The 18,678-nt window shown below is 41.8% G+C and overlaps 1 protein-coding gene across 2 annotated transcripts; it reads left to right on the forward strand.

The window, feature by feature from the left end:
- Nucleotides 1–15,992, forward strand: C1H10orf88 (chromosome 1 C10orf88 homolog). 2 transcript variants are annotated; one of them, XM_045142210.1, is made up of 7 exons: nucleotides 1–202; nucleotides 641–844; nucleotides 1,795–1,867; nucleotides 5,842–6,048; nucleotides 8,978–9,004; nucleotides 11,691–12,145; nucleotides 14,870–15,992. In XM_045142210.1, the coding sequence occupies exons 1-7, from the start codon at nucleotides 39–41 to the stop codon at nucleotides 15,102–15,104; spliced, it is 1,365 nt and encodes a 454-aa protein (XP_044998145.1). In that variant the 5' UTR covers nucleotides 1–38; the 3' UTR covers nucleotides 15,105–15,992. The 2 variants fall into 2 exon arrangements, with proteins under 2 accessions (XP_044998145.1, XP_044998146.1); XM_045142211.1 differs by lacking the exon at nucleotides 8,978–9,004.
- Nucleotides 15,993–18,678: the final 2,686 nt, after the last annotated feature.

Consider the following 18,678-nt stretch of genomic DNA (forward strand, 5'->3'; position numbering starts at 1 on the left):
AAGAGGTTCCGGGGGTGCCCTGCGCTGGAGGCAACGGAATGGAGCCCGGGAGCGGGGATGCGGGCGGGAGCTGCGGCCCGACGCTGACCTCCTCCTGGGAGGCGGCGCGCGGGCTCCTGACGCGGAGCCTCCATGTCACCCGGAACGGCCTCGGCGCCCACGACCCCGACTGGGAGGAGCTGCTGGCGCCGCCCGCCGCGGGGTGCGCGGGGACCCGGCGCCGCTGCCGCCCCGGGGACGGACGGAGGGACGGAGGGAGGACGCGGCGGGGAGGCCGCGGGCGGGGGACCCGCGCGGTCCCGGGCCAGGCGCGTCTCCAGAGCCCCCGTGACAGCTCCGAGGGAGCGGAGACCCCCGCCCCGCCCGAGGCCAGCGCCGGGCCGAGCGGAGCCCCGTCCGCTTGGGCGCCGGCCCCGTGGTCGTCTCTGCGGCGCCGGTGCCCCGTGGGTCGCCCGGCGGTGCCCGGGGCCGTCGGTGGTGGGGCGGGCAGGGAGGAGCGCCCCGTGCCCGAAGCCTCCGCGCCCTGGGGACGGTCTGCGCCCCGGGGTGCGGGGAAGGTGCGCGGTCGGAGAAACCGGGAGCCTGGGAGCTGTGCTCGGGAGAGCGCTCCGAGTGACGTCCGCATCCATGTCTCTCTCAGCCGGGAGCTCGTGAGTCTCAAGAGCAGCCGCAGTCCTCCGGATGAAAAGCCCTGCTTCCTTCACCTGCGGTGTGCGCCGAATGGAGGCGAAGAAATCCTTTCGATTGGCATTCTGAGTTCGGCAAGAAATATGGAAGTCTACTTGGAGGAGGAGTATGGTGGAACCAGTAGGGGCAAGAGTGTCTGCACGGTCCTGGATGACAGGTCTGTGACTTGTCTCAGCTACTGCAGTATGTGTGACTCTCTGACGTTGATGCCAGGTGGTAGGGGAGAGAAGATAAGGCATACCAGTGGGCATAGAGGGTTAGAATGCTAAGCTTTTTTAAAAAAATTATTTATTTGACAAAGAGAAGGGAGGGGAGAGAGAATGGGCACGCCATGGCTGCAGCCACTGCAGACCAACTCCAGACGCGTGCGCCCCCTTGTGCATCTGACTTACGTAGGTCCTGGGGAATCGAACCTGGGCTCTTCGGCTTTGCAGCAAACGCCTTAACTGCTAAGCTATCCTTCCAGGCCTGACTGCTAAGTCTTGTAAAGATTGTGGATATCAACCTTTTTGTGGAAACAAGTTATTCGTGGTAATTACCTGGAAGGGAATCGGTAGAATGTTACACGATTATTAGTGGAAGACTTACATTAGAATGAAGCCTTGATAGGTGTTTCCTTACTCTCCTTTAACTCACTGAGGCCTGTCTTCCAAAAATTGCACAGTCTCAAACATCGAGCATATTTTCTTCTAGGAAGCTCATTGTAAGTGGTGTAGGAATCTCACTGCCACATCAGCCTACTTACTAGCCTGTAAAACATGTAATTTGTGATTTTTCATTTTCTTCCTATTCTTTTACAAAGGTTCTCCTCAAATCCCTCCTTCATATAACCCATAATATAAAGTATTTTTTCTTATGCATAATGGAAATAGACACTTTCATCGAGCTTAAGACATATTCTACGACATGGCTATACCTCTGTTACCCCATTCAGTTCTGTCATGTAGCTTGTAAGTGGCAGGTGTAGTCCTGTAAGGCAGTTCTCTGCAGTGCAGTTAGGAACTTCCAGCGCCTCATGCTTGGCCCAGAAGAGAATCTCAGGATTTAAGTATTGTCCTAGAATCACTCATTCTTATATATATTAAAATGTATAATTTTATTTTTTAGTGAACATGGAAAGATCCTTTTGTACAAAAACCATATAAAATTGGAATCTTCCACACATGCTTGCAAAATAAAGGTAAGTCATGTGTCAGGTGTAATATTTGAATTTCATCTTAGTTGGTTTTGTTCTGTGTATATTTGTTTTCTGTTGGTTTGGCAGTTTGTCAGTTCATCTTGTCCCGAGGTTTATTTAAAAAATGGTTGATAAGGGGAGGGGGGAGGCTTTTTAAGAAAAAGGATCAATTATTTTTCCCATTGTGTGAGTCCTTTTAAGTGTGATGGCCTAATTGTTAGATACAGATAATGGTAATACAGTAGCACTGGATTTTGCCTTGCAAGGCTGATATGAAGACATTCTTAAAAAAATCTTTGCATAAAACTGTAGTGTCAAAAATCTAGAAGAAAAAATATGACTCCATTTATAAAGAATGAAGTGAGAGACACTTCAGAGGAGAGCCAGGAGTGTGGAGTGCTGTCTTCAACATGAGAAACGCTGTTAGTATGAACATTGGTGACATGCTCAGGGCTCTGATTTGGAGAACTAAGCCCTGAATATGCGTTCAGCTCAGTTGCTGACGAGTGCATTATCTTTCACCAGCTTATTTGGCTCTTTGGACCTGCATCATGGGTAAAGTTAAGGAACTGAAGAAACCAAATTCTTAGGTTCTTTTAGCTCTGAAATTCTGCCCCTATTATAAACTATAGGAAGACTTGATTTTAGAGTGAGAGAATGAAGGTGATTTTCATAACAGTGAGCAGCCTCACAGAACCTGCTTATTTCATGTTGTTTTAGGTAGTATAAACTAACAGCTTCTAGAGGTGTTTTAATAAGATGATTTCATTCATCTGGTAAATATTATAGTGTCTGTTAATAGGTACTGCAGTGGGCTTTTAGGAATGATCATTTACTAATTGAAATACCTGCACTTATGTCGCTTATATTTTAGTGAGGCAAGACAAATAGTAATCAGACCCACTAATTGAAAATGCATTCTGTAGTCAGTGGTGAGAAAGGCTATTTAGAATTAACAGCAAGACTAGGTGTAGTGGCTTATTCCTACAATCCCAGCACTCAGACAGAGGTAGGATTGAGGCCAGCCTGGTCTGTATAATGAGTTTTAGGCCAGCCAGAGTTACATTGCAAGACCCTGTCTGAAAAACCTAATATATGTGTGTAAATAAATACGTGGAGAGAATAGGGAGGTTGAGAGTTGAATATAAATTTAATAGGTGTTTCCTTATTTGTTGAGGACTGTCACATATTTGGTGTTAAACTCAGAATTTTTAGAACATGGGTTTTTAGTGGCCTGTGCTTTGTGACATATGAGTCACTGTTTTGTGGAAGCACATGGAAATCCAGAGCCTTCTTTGACTCAGGCAGCCCCTCTGGTTTCTCTGAAAGCTTGCTCTTGGGTAACAAGATATGAAAGGTTAAAAAAAAGATCCCTTAGAAGTATGCCTAAAGCCATGCTCCTCTGGCACCCACATCTGGTCCATGCCCAGGCATACACCACGCACACTATACCAGCTCAGACACATGCCATGCATACAACATGCAGTCTCTCTCTATTACACACACACACACACACACACACACACACACACATAACCCACACAAATGGCAGGTTAAAAAATGAGAGGGCTGGGAGTAGCTCAGTGGTAGAGCTTAGCTCGCACAATGCCATGGCATCACATAAACCTCACACTCAGGAGCAGAGGCAGGAGGTCATCTTCTTTACAATGCAAGTTTGATATTGGGCATGGTGGCACACACCTGCTTTTAAAGATTTATTTATTCTGATTGAGAAGGGGAGGGAATACAATGGAGAATGGAGTTTCAAAGGGGAAAGTAGGGGGAGGGAGGGCATTACTATGATTTTTTACAATCATGGAAGTTGTTAATAAAAAAAAATTTGAAAAAAAAGATCCCTGATAAGGATTTAAAAAAATTTTTCTGTTTAATTTTATTTATTTATTTTAGAATGAAAGAGAGAGAAAGAGGCAGAGAGAGAGAGAGAATGGGCATGCCAGGGCCTCCAGTCACTGCAAACAAACTCCAGATGCATGTGCCACCTTGTGGCTTACATTGGTCCTGGGGAATTGAGCCTTGAACCGGGGCCCTTAGGCTTCACAGGCAAGCGCTTAACTGTTAAGCCATCTCTCCAGCAACCCCCCCCCATAAGGATTTTTGAGTATTTAGTGATAGATACTGGATATTTGATTCATAAAGCTCTCAACTGCCACGTGAAGTCATTGTTAATATTCCCTTTCCTCATTACTGGCTCAGGCTTAGCATTTGCCCAGGATCACATGGGTTATTAAGTAGCAGGCTCCTATTTAACCCAAGGTGTCTGATTTAAAACCTCTTCCCTTTCCATTTGCTTCTCTATTGTATATATCACATATGAAGTGTATTTTGGTTCAGAAACATGCACATACCTAAAATGTCACATTAGAGGTACAGATTAATGGTACTTTCCTACCATATATGAGGTCCTAGGTTCAATTCTCAACATCTCAAAGGAAAAAAGACATAAAAACCCCAAATGGAAAAATCTAGTGTGCTAGAACCCCGAAGAGCCAGGTTCTAAGCTTAACTTGCACTTATTAGATCTCCAACAAGTCAGGCAGCAGCCCTGAACTCATCTTCTGTTTGTGTGTAAATGGCAGCTGTATCAAATGCATTGCTAAACTGTAAAAGACTGTGCTGTGGTTAGGATTTTAGTTAGACTGCATGGGTTTCTGTACAGTTCTTACTAAATAATGGTACAGCAAATAGGGTGTATTAAGATCTCAGGGGTTCCTCTCCTTCCCCCATTGTGAGTATTGAGGATCAAACACAGAGCCTTGAGCATGCTAGGCAAGTATTGTGCCACTGAGTTACTTCCCCAGCCCAGTTTTGTTTATTTTCAATCCTTATTTAAAAAAATGCTTTATGTGCTAGAGAGATGGCTTAGCAGTCAAGGTGCTTGCCTGCAAAACCTAAGGCCCCAGGTTCAATGCCCCAGAATCCATGTAAGCCAGGTGTACATGGTAGTGCATGCGTCTGGAGTTCAATTGCAGTGGCTAGAGACCCTGGTGCACCCATTCTCTGTCTGTTTATCTGCCTCTTCCTCTCTTTCTCTCCCTTGCTCAAATAAATAAATATTTCTAAAAATAGTCTATTTATTTATTTGCAAGTACAGAGAGACACACACAGAGAGAGAATGGGTGCACCAGGGCCTCCAGCCACTGTAGACGAACCCCAGATGTATACGCCACTTTGTGGATCTGGCCTTACACGGGTACTGAGGAACTGAACCAAGGTCATTAGGCTTTGCAGGCATACCTTAACCACTGAGACATCTCTTTAGCCCCTTTAATTCTTCTTTATTTTTATTTTATTTATTTAGTTAGTTAGTTTTGGTTTTTTGAGGTAGGGTTTCACTGTAGTCCAGGCTGACCTGGAATTCACTATGTAGTCTCATGGTGACCAAGAACTCACAGTGGTCCTCCTACCTTTTGCCTCCTAAGTGCTGGGGTTAAAGGTGTGCGCCACCATGCCCGGCTTAATTCTTATTTATTTATTTTTAAATGTATTTGGCAGCAGAGAAAGGAAGAGAGAGTATATAGGTATGTCAAGGCTTCTTGCCACTGCCAACTAACTCCAGATGCATGAGTTATTTTGTGTGCATCTGGCTTTACATGGGCACCAGGAAATTGAACCTTGGCTGGCAAGCTTTGCAAGTGGGCACCTTTAACCACTAATCCATTTCTTCAGGCCCAATTTTAAATTAAAATTTATTCTTTAATTTACTTAAAACAGTAAAATTTTATTTTATAATGTGCATCTTTAAATTTGATATTTTTGTATTTAATAGTTGATATAAGCCTCATGATTAATTGGATTTTTTTCTAATTTTGATTGTTACAAAGGAAATTTAAAAGTGTACTTGAAGCTAATTTTTATATTCTTGAATATGCCAGCTTGCTTTTAATACTAAGAAGTAACCTTAAATGATGATTGTTTTGAATACCATTATTTCTTGGAACATGTTTGTTTCATAATAGTTGCTGTCCTTTGGTGAAAAGCAGTGTGTGTTCATCAGTAAAGTTGTGGCACACGTGAGACCAAGCTCAGCACATTCCTCACCAAGCTGTCCTATGCTAGGATCAAGGCTAGACCTTGACAACATCCAAAGCATAATGGAGTCCATGGGGTCAAAGTTGTCACCGGGAGCACAACAATTGATGGATATGATTAGGTGTCAGCAGAAGGTAAGTAGAAATGTATTCTGTTGAAACTTTTAAATGAGGGCCTTTGAGTAAGGTAATGCATATTATTTTTTTATTTTAGTTTCTTTGTTGACTGTCATCTAATTTTAGTCTTGCAAAAGTCACATTTTGTAAACTTACTCTCCTACAAAGTGTTTGGACTACAGATCTTCAGTTTCTCACTAATTCATTTGCACATTCAGCAAAGATTAAGCATCTCTGTGAACAAAACACTTGTTTGCTCACTATTGGGGTGTGAAGATTATCATTTAATCTATAGCTTATCCTTAGGCATATGAGGGTCTTAATGACATTGATTAAGAAAGGCATACTGAAGTGAACAACAATTTATCTGGGTGATTAAAAAAGATTGGTGGCATTAGGCAAGTTCATTTAGAGGGTGACTCTCCCAGAGAAATGGTAGTATGGGTAAAACCTTCAGCACTTGAAGGAATAGAACTTAGCCAGGGGCTGGAGAGATGGCTTAGCGGTTAAGCACTCGCCTGTGAAGCCTATGGACCCCGGTTCGAGGCTCAGTTCCCCAGGTCCCACATTAGCCAGATGCACAAGGGGGCGCACGCATCTGGAGTTCGTTTGCAGTGGCTGGAAGCCCTGGCGCGCCCATTCTCTCTCTCTCTCCCTCTGTCTGTCTTTCTGTGTCTGTTACTCTCAAATAAATAAATAAATAAAGAATAAAAAAAAAAAAGAACTTAGCCAGAAAATGGAAAGTTCATTTTCTTGAGTGAGTAGATCATGGAAGTTTAGTCATCTATGTTACCTATTGCAGTAAGGTTTGCATTGCTGGTAGAAATCACCCAACCAAGAGCAGCTTATGGGAATAAAAGATGATTTAATTTGGCTTACAGGCTTGAGGGGGAAGCTTCCAGATGGCAGGGAAAATGATGACATGAGCAGAGGGTGGACATCACTCCTTGGCCAATGTAAGGTGGACCATAGCAACAGAAGAGTGTCCCAAACACTGGCAAGGGGAAACTGGCTATAACACCCATAAGCCCTCCCCCAATAATACACTGCCTCCAGAAGGCTTTAATTTCTAATTGCCATCAGCTGGAGAGGCTAGCATCTGGGAACATCTAAATTTATGGGGGTCACCTGAATCAAACCACCACACTACCTCATAAGTTTTTTTCTTACATGTTTGTGTGGTGTATATGTGTGTTCTGATGGGTGTGGGAGCGTGTGTCTGGAGGCCTGAGGTTGATATTGGGTGTGTTCCTCAGTCACTTTCTGCTTTATTTTTGAGATAGGGTCTCTCACTGAACTCCGAGTTCATTGTTTCAGTTAGACTGGCCAGCAGGCTCTGGGGACTGCAGCTGTCTGCTTCCTCAGAGTTGGGATTATCGGGACTCATCACCACGCCTGGCAATTCACATGGGAACTCACATTGGAAGTCAGGTCCTCATGCTTGCATGGCAAGCGCTTCACCATTTGAGCCATCTTCCCACCTTCATAGGGAGTCTTGGATGCTATTTTAAATTGGTAAATGATTTTGGCTTGTAGTTAATAGATTTTTTTTTTTGGTGTGTGCATAATATGTATGATGTGACATGTGGAGGACATATATGTGCTGATGCCACACCCAGTGCCCATTTATCTGTTTTTTCTTGAGATGGAGTCTCTTATTGATTCTAGAGCCTGCTATTTTTTTTGCAAGTCCCCATGATTCTCCAGTCTGAATGTTCCTGGTGAAATAGAACTTGGGTGGTCCCAATACCTCTTAGGACCTCATGTTTGTGCAGAAAGCACACTTAATCTCTAGCTGTCTCTCCAACCACCTGTTTTAAGGGATTTTAATCCATTATAACATATAAGGTAAATCAAAAGAAAATGAGACTACAACAAGGAGACCAGCTGCATAGGATTTTCTTCATACAGATGAGAGTTGTTGGAGTCTAAGGCTAGACATAGTAACACTTTCTGGGTTGTGAGATTCTCAAACAGTGGAGCCATTGGGACTGGACAGCTAACCTAATGTTGGTGTTGTAGGAGGAAAATTGAGTCACACGTGAAATTGTGGTTTGGAGGATGGCAGTATCAGAAACATAAATGGAATTCATGGAAGAGGACACGTAGTAAAAAGGTGTCTAATTTTGGGAATATCAGATTTAGCTGTGAACAAGGGATTGGTGGTGGCTTGGTTCAGGTGTCCCCCATAAACTTAGGTGTTCTGAATGCTAGGTTCCCAGCAGATGGGGATTTGCGAATTAACACATCCAGGAGGCAGTGTGTTATTGGGGGTGGGCTTATGAATGTTGTTGCAGTCAGATTCGCATTGCTGGTATAAATCACCTAACCAAGATCAGCTTCTGGGAAAAGGAGGATTTATTTTGGCATACAGACTTGAGAGGAAGCTCCACGATGGCAGGGGAAAATGATGGCATGAGCAGAGAGTGGACATCAGCCCCTGGCCAACATAAGGTGCACAATAGCAACAGGAGAGTGTGCCAAACACTGGCAAGGGGAAACTTGCTATAACACCCATAACCCCGCCCCCAACAGTACACTCCCTCCAGGAGGGCTTTAATTTCCAATTGCCATCAGCTGGGGAGCCTAGCATCCAGAACACCTAAATTTATGGGGGACACCTGAATCAAACCACCACAGGTGTTATAGCCACTTTCCCCATGCCAGTGTTTGACATACTCTCCTGTTGCTGATGTCTCCCTTACATTGGCCAGGAGGTGATGTCCACCCTCTGGTCATGCCATCATTCTCCCTGCCATCATGGAGCTTCCCCCTTGAGCCTATAAGCCAAAATAAACCTCTTTTTTTCCCCCACAAGCTGCTCTTGGTTGGGTGATTTCTACTAGCAATGCGAACCTGACTGCAACAGGATTGCCTTAGTGAGAGTTTTTAGAATAGCTAGATGGATGCATGAAGTTTCTTTAATCTTGTTTATTACTTTTTTTAGGCTGTCCCTCAGAAGCTATTGAAAGCAGTAAGTATGAGATGATAGTCCCTGATTCAGATTTTCCAGGATTTAAATTTGACATAGAATCATATGCCTTAATATTAACAGCTAGTTAGGCTAGAGGTCATTTTTCTTCTCATTAGTGGAGAAATTAAAAAAGTGTTGTTGAAATCAGGTTCACATTGCTGGCATTTCTGACCTGACCAAGAGTGCTTGTGGGAAGAAAGTGTCATTGTGACTTACAGACTTGAAGTGAAGCTCTGTGATGGCAGGGGAAAATGATGGCATGAGCACAGGTGGACATCACCACCTGGACCTGGACATCATTAAATAGTAACAGTAGTGTGCCAGACACTGCCAAGAGGAAGCTGACTATAACAGCCCTAAGCCTGTGCCCAACCTTACACTGCCTCCAGGAGGCTTTAATTCCCAAATTGCCATCAGCTGGGGCCATGGCATTTAGAATTCCTAAGTTTATTGCGGGCGGGGGGAAGGACACCTGAATCAAAGCACCAAATTCCGTCCCAGGCCCCCATAAGCTGAAAACCATGTGTGATGTAAAATGCAATGCATCCAGTCCAACTTTAAAAGTCTCCATAGTTTTTATCAATCCCAGGGATGATCAAACATCCCTGTAATTCAAGGTCTTTTAACTGAACCATAATGCCAAAAATTCCCCCCAAAGCCTATAATAGCACAGAATAAACATTCATACTGCAAAAGATGGCATTGGGTATAGCAAAGAAATATTTAACCAATGCAAGATTTAGAACCACCAAGGCAAACATCAAACTCTGTACCTCTAAGTCCAACAACGGTAGCCAGTAGCAAGTTTCTAAGCCCAGTAATTCTAACCACTGACAAGTCTGGAGTTCCAATTCCGCCCCTCCAGCTAGGCTACTCACAGTCCCAGAAAACTTCATCTGGTGCCGGCAGCTCTCCTTGGCAGTCATCTCTTAATCCTGGCATCCCCACTGGGTCTCTACTGCAACCCACGGCTCATCCTCATGGCTCCATCGGGTCTCCATGCAGGTATTCCAACAAGCCTGCTTCATACTTCCCATGGCCATTTCCAAAATAAAAGCCCTTGTCTCAAATTCATTGACCCTCTCTATCGTGCATTTCTTATACTCCATAGTACCAGGTGGGCTGCCAATTTGTTAATCTGGGGTGGTGGGGAGGGGAGTGGGCACAGAATAAAGCAGACTTTGAAGAACAGGACAGTCCTTCACATTGAGGCCCATTTAAAAACTCTACCTTCTTTCTGTTATCCTAGTGCAAGTCAGCTGGCCCAATCTCAATGATTGTAATCTCATACAATTATAGCTGCATAGGCAGCAGTTTTGGTCCAAAGATCTTATATTTTCTCTGCTCACACCAGTCTATTTCTATGCAATGCAACCCTGCACAAAGTCTCAAGAGTTGGGCAGAACAATAAGCCTCTCACACAAACTGCTTCAAGCTCAGTCCAAGCAAAGCTCTTTCTCACCCCCATAAGCTGAACTTCACAGTCCATAGTTCTTACTCCATTCAGGTATTTCAACTCTGACCAGACTAATATATCAGGCTGTACTTACAGCACTGCAAGGTGGTTCCACATCCTTCCACATTCCACTTGCAAAGCAGTTCCAAAAGGCCAAAGGCCACGTAGTTCAGATTTCGAGCAGCAATGACACCACTTCTGGATACCAGCTTTACTGTTGCCGTCAGGTTCACATTGCTGTAAGAAAACACCCAACACAGAGCAGCTTGTGGGAAAAAAAGGATTCACTTTGGCTTACAGACTTGAAGTGAAGCTCCATGATGGCAGGGTAAATGATGACATGAGCAGAGGGTGGAAATCACCTCCTCAACAACATCACATGGACAACAGCAACAGGACAGTGCGCCAAACACTGCGAACAGAAGCTGACTATAATACCCGTTAGGCTACTCTCAACAATCCACTGCCTCTAGGAGGCTTTAATTCCTAAACTACCATCAGCTGGGGACATGCCATTCAGAACACACAAATATACGGGGGATACCTGGATCAAACCACCACCAGTGTAGTAGGGTGACACTACTGCCGTCTCTTCAAGGTTAGCCAGAATCTTGGCAGAAAGAATTCCTAAAACAGCAGTTTTCATGCAAAGTCTCAGAATAAAACTCTTATTATCCTTGAAATTCTTAAAGCCAACCAAACCAAGTGATGGTTCATTTTAGTCACTAAAATCCTCACCAGTGTACCCATAGAACATCTAACTTTATATAGTATAACTATCCACCACTAAGCCTTTGTGAAAAACTTATTGCAAAAGATGGAACCATGTAAAAAATGAATAGCTTACAATTTATTGAAAGTTGGACAACATATATATTTAAGAAAATGATCAATTATTGTGGCCCAACTGAGAATCTTTTGTCAAAAAAAAAGAGGCTTCTGTAGTGAAAACATTAAACTATGACAATATGTACTCACTATGCATGCTAGTATTTATGGTAATGTTTTCTGTAGAGACACTGCAGTGATCAGTATCCCTGACTGTGGGGTTATTTATGTTCTGATCCTGCTGTTGACTAGCTGCTTTCTTTAGTTACGTATCCTCTTTGGTTTCCTCACCTACATATTGAACGTAATATCTTTCATGAAGATGCTTTTAGGACCAAATGACACTGGCTCCCAGTAATTATGCCAAGTTATCTGACTTTCTTTAACCTTTACCCTGTTTAGAGTTGCATTCCCATCAGAGAGCAGCTCCAGTCGGTGTTGGGAACCACCGGGTACAAGCACATGGTTGCACTGCAGTTGCCGTCCGCTCCGGGAGCCTTAGACAAGTCGTCCTCCACGCCTTTTCCTTTCAGAAGTGTACTGACCTCTTCAAGCGCCACTGAAAACTCAAAGCCTTTCACTGAGGAAAGCACACAGCCACCTGGTGGCAATGGGCATACCACAAACCAGAGCCAACGTACAATTGTGCCACCAAACCATTCCCTTCTTGAAAATGACCTTAAAAATGCAGTGTCTTTCTTTCCAAAGAAAGCAAGTGACACCCCAGAGGTGCCCCACTCTGAGTTGCTGCCTTTTCTCCAGAATTTGTGTAGTCAAGTCAACCATCTTCGCATAGGACATAATGCCAAGTGGCAGGAAAACATCTCCAAGCCCCAAGAAGGCATTGTCAGTGTTGCGTAAGTATTTTATTTTCAGACAAATGTAGTTTAGATTGGGGGGGGGGACATCAGATAAATGGAAACATTTGTCTCAGCGAGCACAGCCTAAGTGTTCCCAGAGAAAATTTTAGAATTTTGCCACTAATACACTTATTGGGAATATCTATTGTACAGAGTAGAATAGGCTGCACTGAAACAAGTGCCTATAATTAGTATTGCAGGATTCTTTGGCATTTTGTGTCAAAATAAGCATCAGCTAAGGGTTATAGTAGAAAGTTACTTGCATGAATGGGGGAAGAGTGAAAAATCATAATCTTTATGTTTGTACTAATTCCTGATTGGGTGTGTTAAGTATGTCATAGTAGCAGATTTTCTTTGTAGATTATGTTTGGTCTAGGCTATTTTCAGAATGATGAAAAACCAGTGCAATGATAATTGTTAATCCCCTATATTTAATTTATTGTTTTAATTTTTATTTAAGAGAGAGAGGCAGATAGAAAAAGAGAGAGAGAGAATGGGCTTACCAGGGCCTCTAGCTACTGCAAATGAATGCCAGATGTGTGTGCCACCTTGTGCATTTGGTTTTACATGGACACTTGGAAATCGAACCTGAGTCCTTTGGCTTTGTAGGCAAGTACCTTAACCACTAACCCATCTCTCCAGCCCTAGTCCCCTATATTTAATTAAGAGGTGGCTAAGTAGTATATTCCTGATTCTTTTTACTAACACAGAATGTCAAAATAATGTTCTAGTCTGAAATTTAAGACTATGGTCATAGTTCGGACTATTTTATCATACAGTTTAATCTCTCTTAGTTTAGAATTTACATTTGAAAATGAAGTACTTGGATTAGTTTGGAATTAAACACCTTACCAACAGGATCAAATTAACATTATATTAGACTTTCTCTCTGTGTCTCTCAAATAAATAAGTAGAAATATTTTTATTTATTTATTTTTTTGGTTTTTTGAGGTAGGGTCTCACTCTAGCCCAGGCTGACCTGGAATTCACTATGGAGTCTCAGGGTGGCCTTGAACTCACAGCGATCCTCCTACCTCTGCCTCCCGAGTGCTGGGATTAAAGGCGTGCCCCACCATGCCCGACTTGAAATAATTTTTTTTTTTAAGTTGAAGTTTTAACTTAAAAGCCAAACAGGGGTTGGAGAAATGGCACAGTGGTTAAGGCGCTTGCCTGCAAAGTCTAAGATCCCAGGTTCAATTCCCCAGTATCCAAGTCAGAGTGATGCACATGGTCACGCTTGCATCTGCAGTTTGTTTGCAGAAGCCTTGATGTGTCCATTCTCTCTCTCTCCCAGCCTCCTCCCTCCCTCTCTGTCCTTCTGTCATAAATAAATTTTTTTATTTCTCTTAGCTATCTTTTAACAGATAGATTATCTTCTTTATTTTATTTTTTTTGTGTGTGTGTGAGGGGGAAGGTTTGAGGTAGGGTCTTGCTTGAGTCCAGGCTGACCTGGAATTTACTTTGTAGAATCAGGGTGGCCTTGAACTCATTACAATCCTCCTATCTCTGCCTCCCAAGTGCTGGGATTAAAGGTGTGCACCACCATGCCCAGTTCATAAATAAAATTTTTTAAAAAGTCAAACAAGACGAAACAGCCAGCAGAAAGAAGGAAGTGGTAAACAATGGAAATCAGAAAACAATGAAAGAATCAATGAAAAGATTGGTTCTTTGAAAATTTCAGTAAAATTGATAACTTTCTATTAAGAATGGAAAGTTGGGCTGGAGAAATGGCTAGTGGTTAAGGTGCTTGCCTGTGAAGACTAAGGACCCAGTTTTGATTCCCCATTACTCACATAAGCCAGCTGCACAAGGTAGTGCATGCATTTTGAGTTGTTTGTTGTGACTAGAGGCCCTGGCATGCCCATTCTCTCTCTCTCTCTCTCCCTCTCCCTGCTTTCCTCCCTTCCTCCTTCCCTTCCTCCCTCCCTTTTTCTGTCTCAAATAACAAATAACAAGTAAATAAAACTTGAACAAAAGAATGGAAAATAATAGAAGACATTAGTTGCCATATATTCTTGTAACTTATGAGAATATAATAGGGATTGGGACTACAGAGGCAAGGCTATGACAAAGATAGTAAAGGAATATAATAAATTATGTCATGCTCATAAGTTTAACTAGAGGAAATAGATTGATTTCTCAAAAACTACAAACGTCTAAAACTCAACCAACATGATACAGGTAATGGAATAAACCTCTAACTATTGGTGAACTTGTGATTGGAGTGTGTTCAGGTTGTGTGTTGAAGCCTTGATCCCCAGCTGGTGGATCACATGATCAAGTAATGACTGGAACATGAGGATATTCCACTTACTGTGTGTAATTTGATAGTGTTACCTGGAAATGGTGGAAAGTGGGGCCTGATTGGAGGAAGTAGGTCATTGTGGCATGCCTTTGATGGGTATCTTGTCTGTTTCTGCCTCTTTTGTCCCCTCCCTGTCCTCCTCTCCCATCTTCACTGAGCCATCTTCCCAGCTCTGTCCCACATTTGTATTCTCTCTTCACTTGCATAGTTAAATAAAGAATTAAATAAGAGTATTCTGAACACTCTGGACAGTGGCCACCTCTTTACTATGTCTTTTAGAACCTGGAAGTATGTCATTAGGTGACAGTACAGTTGACAAGACAAATCACAGTGATGTATGTGGGCTGTTGTCTGCAGAGCTTGGTGGTTTTGTCATTGTGTAGATAATTGACAAACTGCTAAATGTTTATTTTTAGAATGGAAGAACAACCTATATATTCCTACTTGGAAAAGATTCTTTCGAAAAATATGGAATTGATGGAAAAGAAACTTATGGACTACATTGACCAGAGAGTCTGTAAACTCCAGGAGCACATGGATGCTAAGATTGATTTGTTAATGGGTATGCTGCAAAATCCCAGCTCCCCACCCCCGGGGATGCCTCTAATCCATTATGACTCCAGAGAAAAACTTTCCAATGGAGAAAGATAAGCTCTCAACATACGTGGTGTGCTGCAAGATATTATGATATATTTATTACAGAGCCAGAACCCAAAAATGTTTATGAAAAGCAAGTATTTAATGTCCTTTGAAGGATCAGTGTCTTACATGAGATGACCTCAGTGCTAATTTTTCTGCATCTATTATAAATCTAGTACTACAAGAAGAGTTAACACAATATGGTCGTAAGTTATTTTGTTTGCAATATTTTTCATTCTTATAGAAATGTTTGTATACCTGTGTTGCTTAAGTGTTTAACATGTTAAGGATTTTTAACATAATTCATTAGTTTGTATTGTATATTGTATATGAGTTTGGAGTAAATTTTTTATTTATACAACTACCTTATATAGTCTCAGGAGTATAAAAAATAATGTCTCCAGTATTTGATATTTTTTCTTTTTCTAATTATTTTTGGAAAATTGGAAACTTGGAACTTTTAATTGAGATTCCCAATTTACATTTTATATTGTATATGTGAGATGATGAATAAAATGCAGTTTTATTTGTCATGTTAAAGGAGTTTACTGAGTTACTGAGGGCAGCAGTGCTGTTTGTTTCGTGACAGCGTAGCTCTAGATAGGAAAGAGGTCACACCATTTCACCATTTCAGCTTCACTGCTTTGGATTTGGTGTTTCAGGTAAAGCGGAAACATTTGTCTTTCTCGATCTCAACCCAAGACAATGCAAGGCAGTTCTTTTCTTGAGCTAGTATAAGTTTCTCTCTTCAGAGCCTGTTTAGTGTGTGACATTCTAAGAATCTGAATTAAGGATTAAGATTAATGAAGTAAGTCTCCAGCAGACCTGTTTTACTATTGTATATGTGTTGAAGGGTGATATATCTGCATCTAAAAATAAACCCATCTGCTCTGAAACTTACTTGGCAATAAATAGAACTCCTATTTTCTTTCTTTTTTTTAAAATATTTTATTTTATTTTTTTTTAAATGTTTATTTTTTATTAGCATTTTCCATGTTTATAAGGAAGTATCCCATGTTAATTCCCCCCTACCCCCACACTTTCCCCTTTGAAATTCCATAGAACTCCTATTTTCAATTACTGTTTAAATTGTTTCTTTTTATTTTTCACACGTTGTTTTGGAAAATTTGAGCTTTAAAATGCTTGTTTATTTCTGTCACACTTAAAAGATGATGAGGTGTGTAGAGTACACTCAGCATAGTTGCTTGAGGATTTCATGTCACTTTTTGTTTTGTTTCCTAAGTAGGTCTAACTCACTTGTAGTCCTAGGGTGGCCTTGAACTCAGATGACTCTCCTACCTCTGCTTCTTGAGTGCTAGGATTAAAGGTGTGCACCGTCATGCCTGGCTTGCATATCACTGTCGCTAGTCCTTTATGGGCCAATATTGGTAGACAGTCATAACGTGCAGGTGTAAGATGGAGTCTCCTTCTCATTGAGGATATATTCGCTTGAGGCTGAACTCAGGAGTTCATGGTCTGACAGCTTCTGGTACCTAGAATTATTCATTGATTCACAGAATGCTTCACTGGAGTATTCTCACAATCATTGCATTTAGAGCAGGGATTGTGAATGAAGACAGATGCAAACAGTTTAAAGGACTATTAAGAGTAATCTCTGCATATATTTGATGATGAAATATAATTGAGAAGGAAGTTCATAGTCATCTTAGAAAGTGACAGAGCTAGACCTGGTGGCACACATTATGATACAACACAATCCCAGTACTTGGGAGGCTTAAGGCAGGAGGACTGTGAGTTCCCATTCAGTTTGGGCTATATAGCATGACCTGTCTCAAAGAAAATAATTCCTCTTATATTCCATGGCTTTTTACAAATTTGTTAATATTTAAAACACAGCACAGCACAAAGGAACTGATAGTGAAGTTGCTCAGTGTTTGTTAATCAAGGATAAAATATCCCTAAAAGTTTTTATATTTCAAATGACTGACTGAGTTGGGTTGCCTAATATGTAGTAGTAAACTTGTGACAAAGAGCTATTTAGGCTCATTTATTAAGTCTTATCTCAAAAATGATAAATGTCTAACAGAAGGCCTAGAACCCACAAGGTCAGTTTCTAGCTTAGTCTGGTTTGTTGGGGGCGGGCTGGGCAGAGCTCAGTCCAAGGCAGTGGCCTTCAATGATTTCTAATAGCCCCTACATGAATCTAGATTTGTTAATAGACTTGCCAGTCTGATCCTCTGAATTCAGACACAGTGAAACCTGTAAACCTGAAGTGTTTACTTAGTGTTGGCACATACCTACTGTTGGCTATATATTTTTATTTATTTATTTATTTATTTTAATTTTATTTATTTATTTATTTGAGAGCGACAGACACAGAAAGACAGGTAGAGGGAGAGAGAGAGAATGGGCGTGCCAGGGCTTCCAGCCTCTGCAAATGAACTCCAGACGCATGCGCCCCCTTGTGCATCTGGCTAACGTGGGACCTGGGGAACCGAGCCTCGAACCGGGGTCCTTAGGCTTCACAGGCAAGCACTTAACCGCTAAGCCATCTCTTCAGCCCCTGTTGGTTATATTTTAACTTTGATCGTTATCACCTATATTTCTTCACTCTCCAAGAGAGGGCTGCATGTAACAAAATTCAAACAGGTTCTAGCAGGGGAAAACTTGTCTCATTTAGGGATATTGTGTTTCTCTTTTGGCCTCCACTGCTAGTTATCTTTAGTCTAAACTTGATTTCTAAGTGCTTTTTTTTTCTTTTTTTTTTTTTGGTTTTTTGAGGTAGGGTCTCACTGTGGTCCAGGCTGACCTGGAATTAACTCTGTCATCTCAGGGTGGCCTTGAACTCATGGCAATCCTTCTACCTCTGCCTCCTGAGTGCTGGGATTAAAGGCATGTGCCACCACGCCCGGCTCTAAGTGCTTTTTTTTTTTTTTTTTAATTTTATTTGAGAGAGAGAGAGAGAGAGAATGGGCACACCAGGACCTTCAGCCAATGCAAACGAACTCCAGATGCATGTGCTACCTTGTGCATCTGGCTTACATGGATACTGAGGAGTTGAAGGAGGTCCTTAGGTTTCACAGGCAAGAGCATAAACTGCTAAGCCATCTCTCCAGCCCTTTTCTTTTATTTTATGTATTTGGTCTTTTGATATGGGGTCTCACTCTAGCCCAGGCTGACCAATTCACTATGTAGTCTCAGGGTGGCCTCGAATTCACAGCAATCTTCCTACCTCTGCCTCTCGAGTGCTGGGATTAAAGGCGTGCACCACCACACTTGATTGCTTTTGTTTTTTTAACAACCAGACATCTAGTAAAATAATATTTAAACTGTTGACATGCCCTCTTTTTATTATTTGCTCTTTTCTACTTAAGCTGCAACATAATATAAGCTAGTTGCTTCAAGACCCAAAATGAGTAAGAAAACTTAAGTAACAGATATTCATAACCTTCACCAACAACTGAAAGCAGAGGATTTTATTATTATTGTATGTTTATATAAAAGTATATAAATATATTAGATATAATATAGTGTTTTAAAATACACTATTAAAATTGACCTGAATAATAAAATCTTCTACTAAGGAGTATTGATCATGAAGATTTTTCTCCCTTTCACTGCCATG

Source organism: Jaculus jaculus, chromosome 1, assembly GCF_020740685.1.
Source record: "Jaculus jaculus isolate mJacJac1 chromosome 1, mJacJac1.mat.Y.cur, whole genome shotgun sequence".
In the NCBI taxonomy this organism is placed as follows: Eukaryota; Metazoa; Chordata; class Mammalia; order Rodentia; family Dipodidae; genus Jaculus; species Jaculus jaculus.

Bases quoted from the DNA above. Each gene is read 5' to 3' on its own strand.
- C1H10orf88 (XM_045142210.1), top strand. From the start codon at position 39: ATGGAGCCCGGGAGCGGGGATGCGGGCGGGAGCTGCGGCCCGACGCTG. The intron at 203-640 runs GTGCGCGGGGAC...TGTCTCTCTCAG, and splicing joins CTGGCGCCGCCCGCCGCGGG to CCGGGAGCTCGTGAGTCTCA. The intron at 845-1,794 runs GTCTGTGACTTG...TTTATTTTTTAG, and splicing joins TGCACGGTCCTGGATGACAG to TGAACATGGAAAGATCCTTT.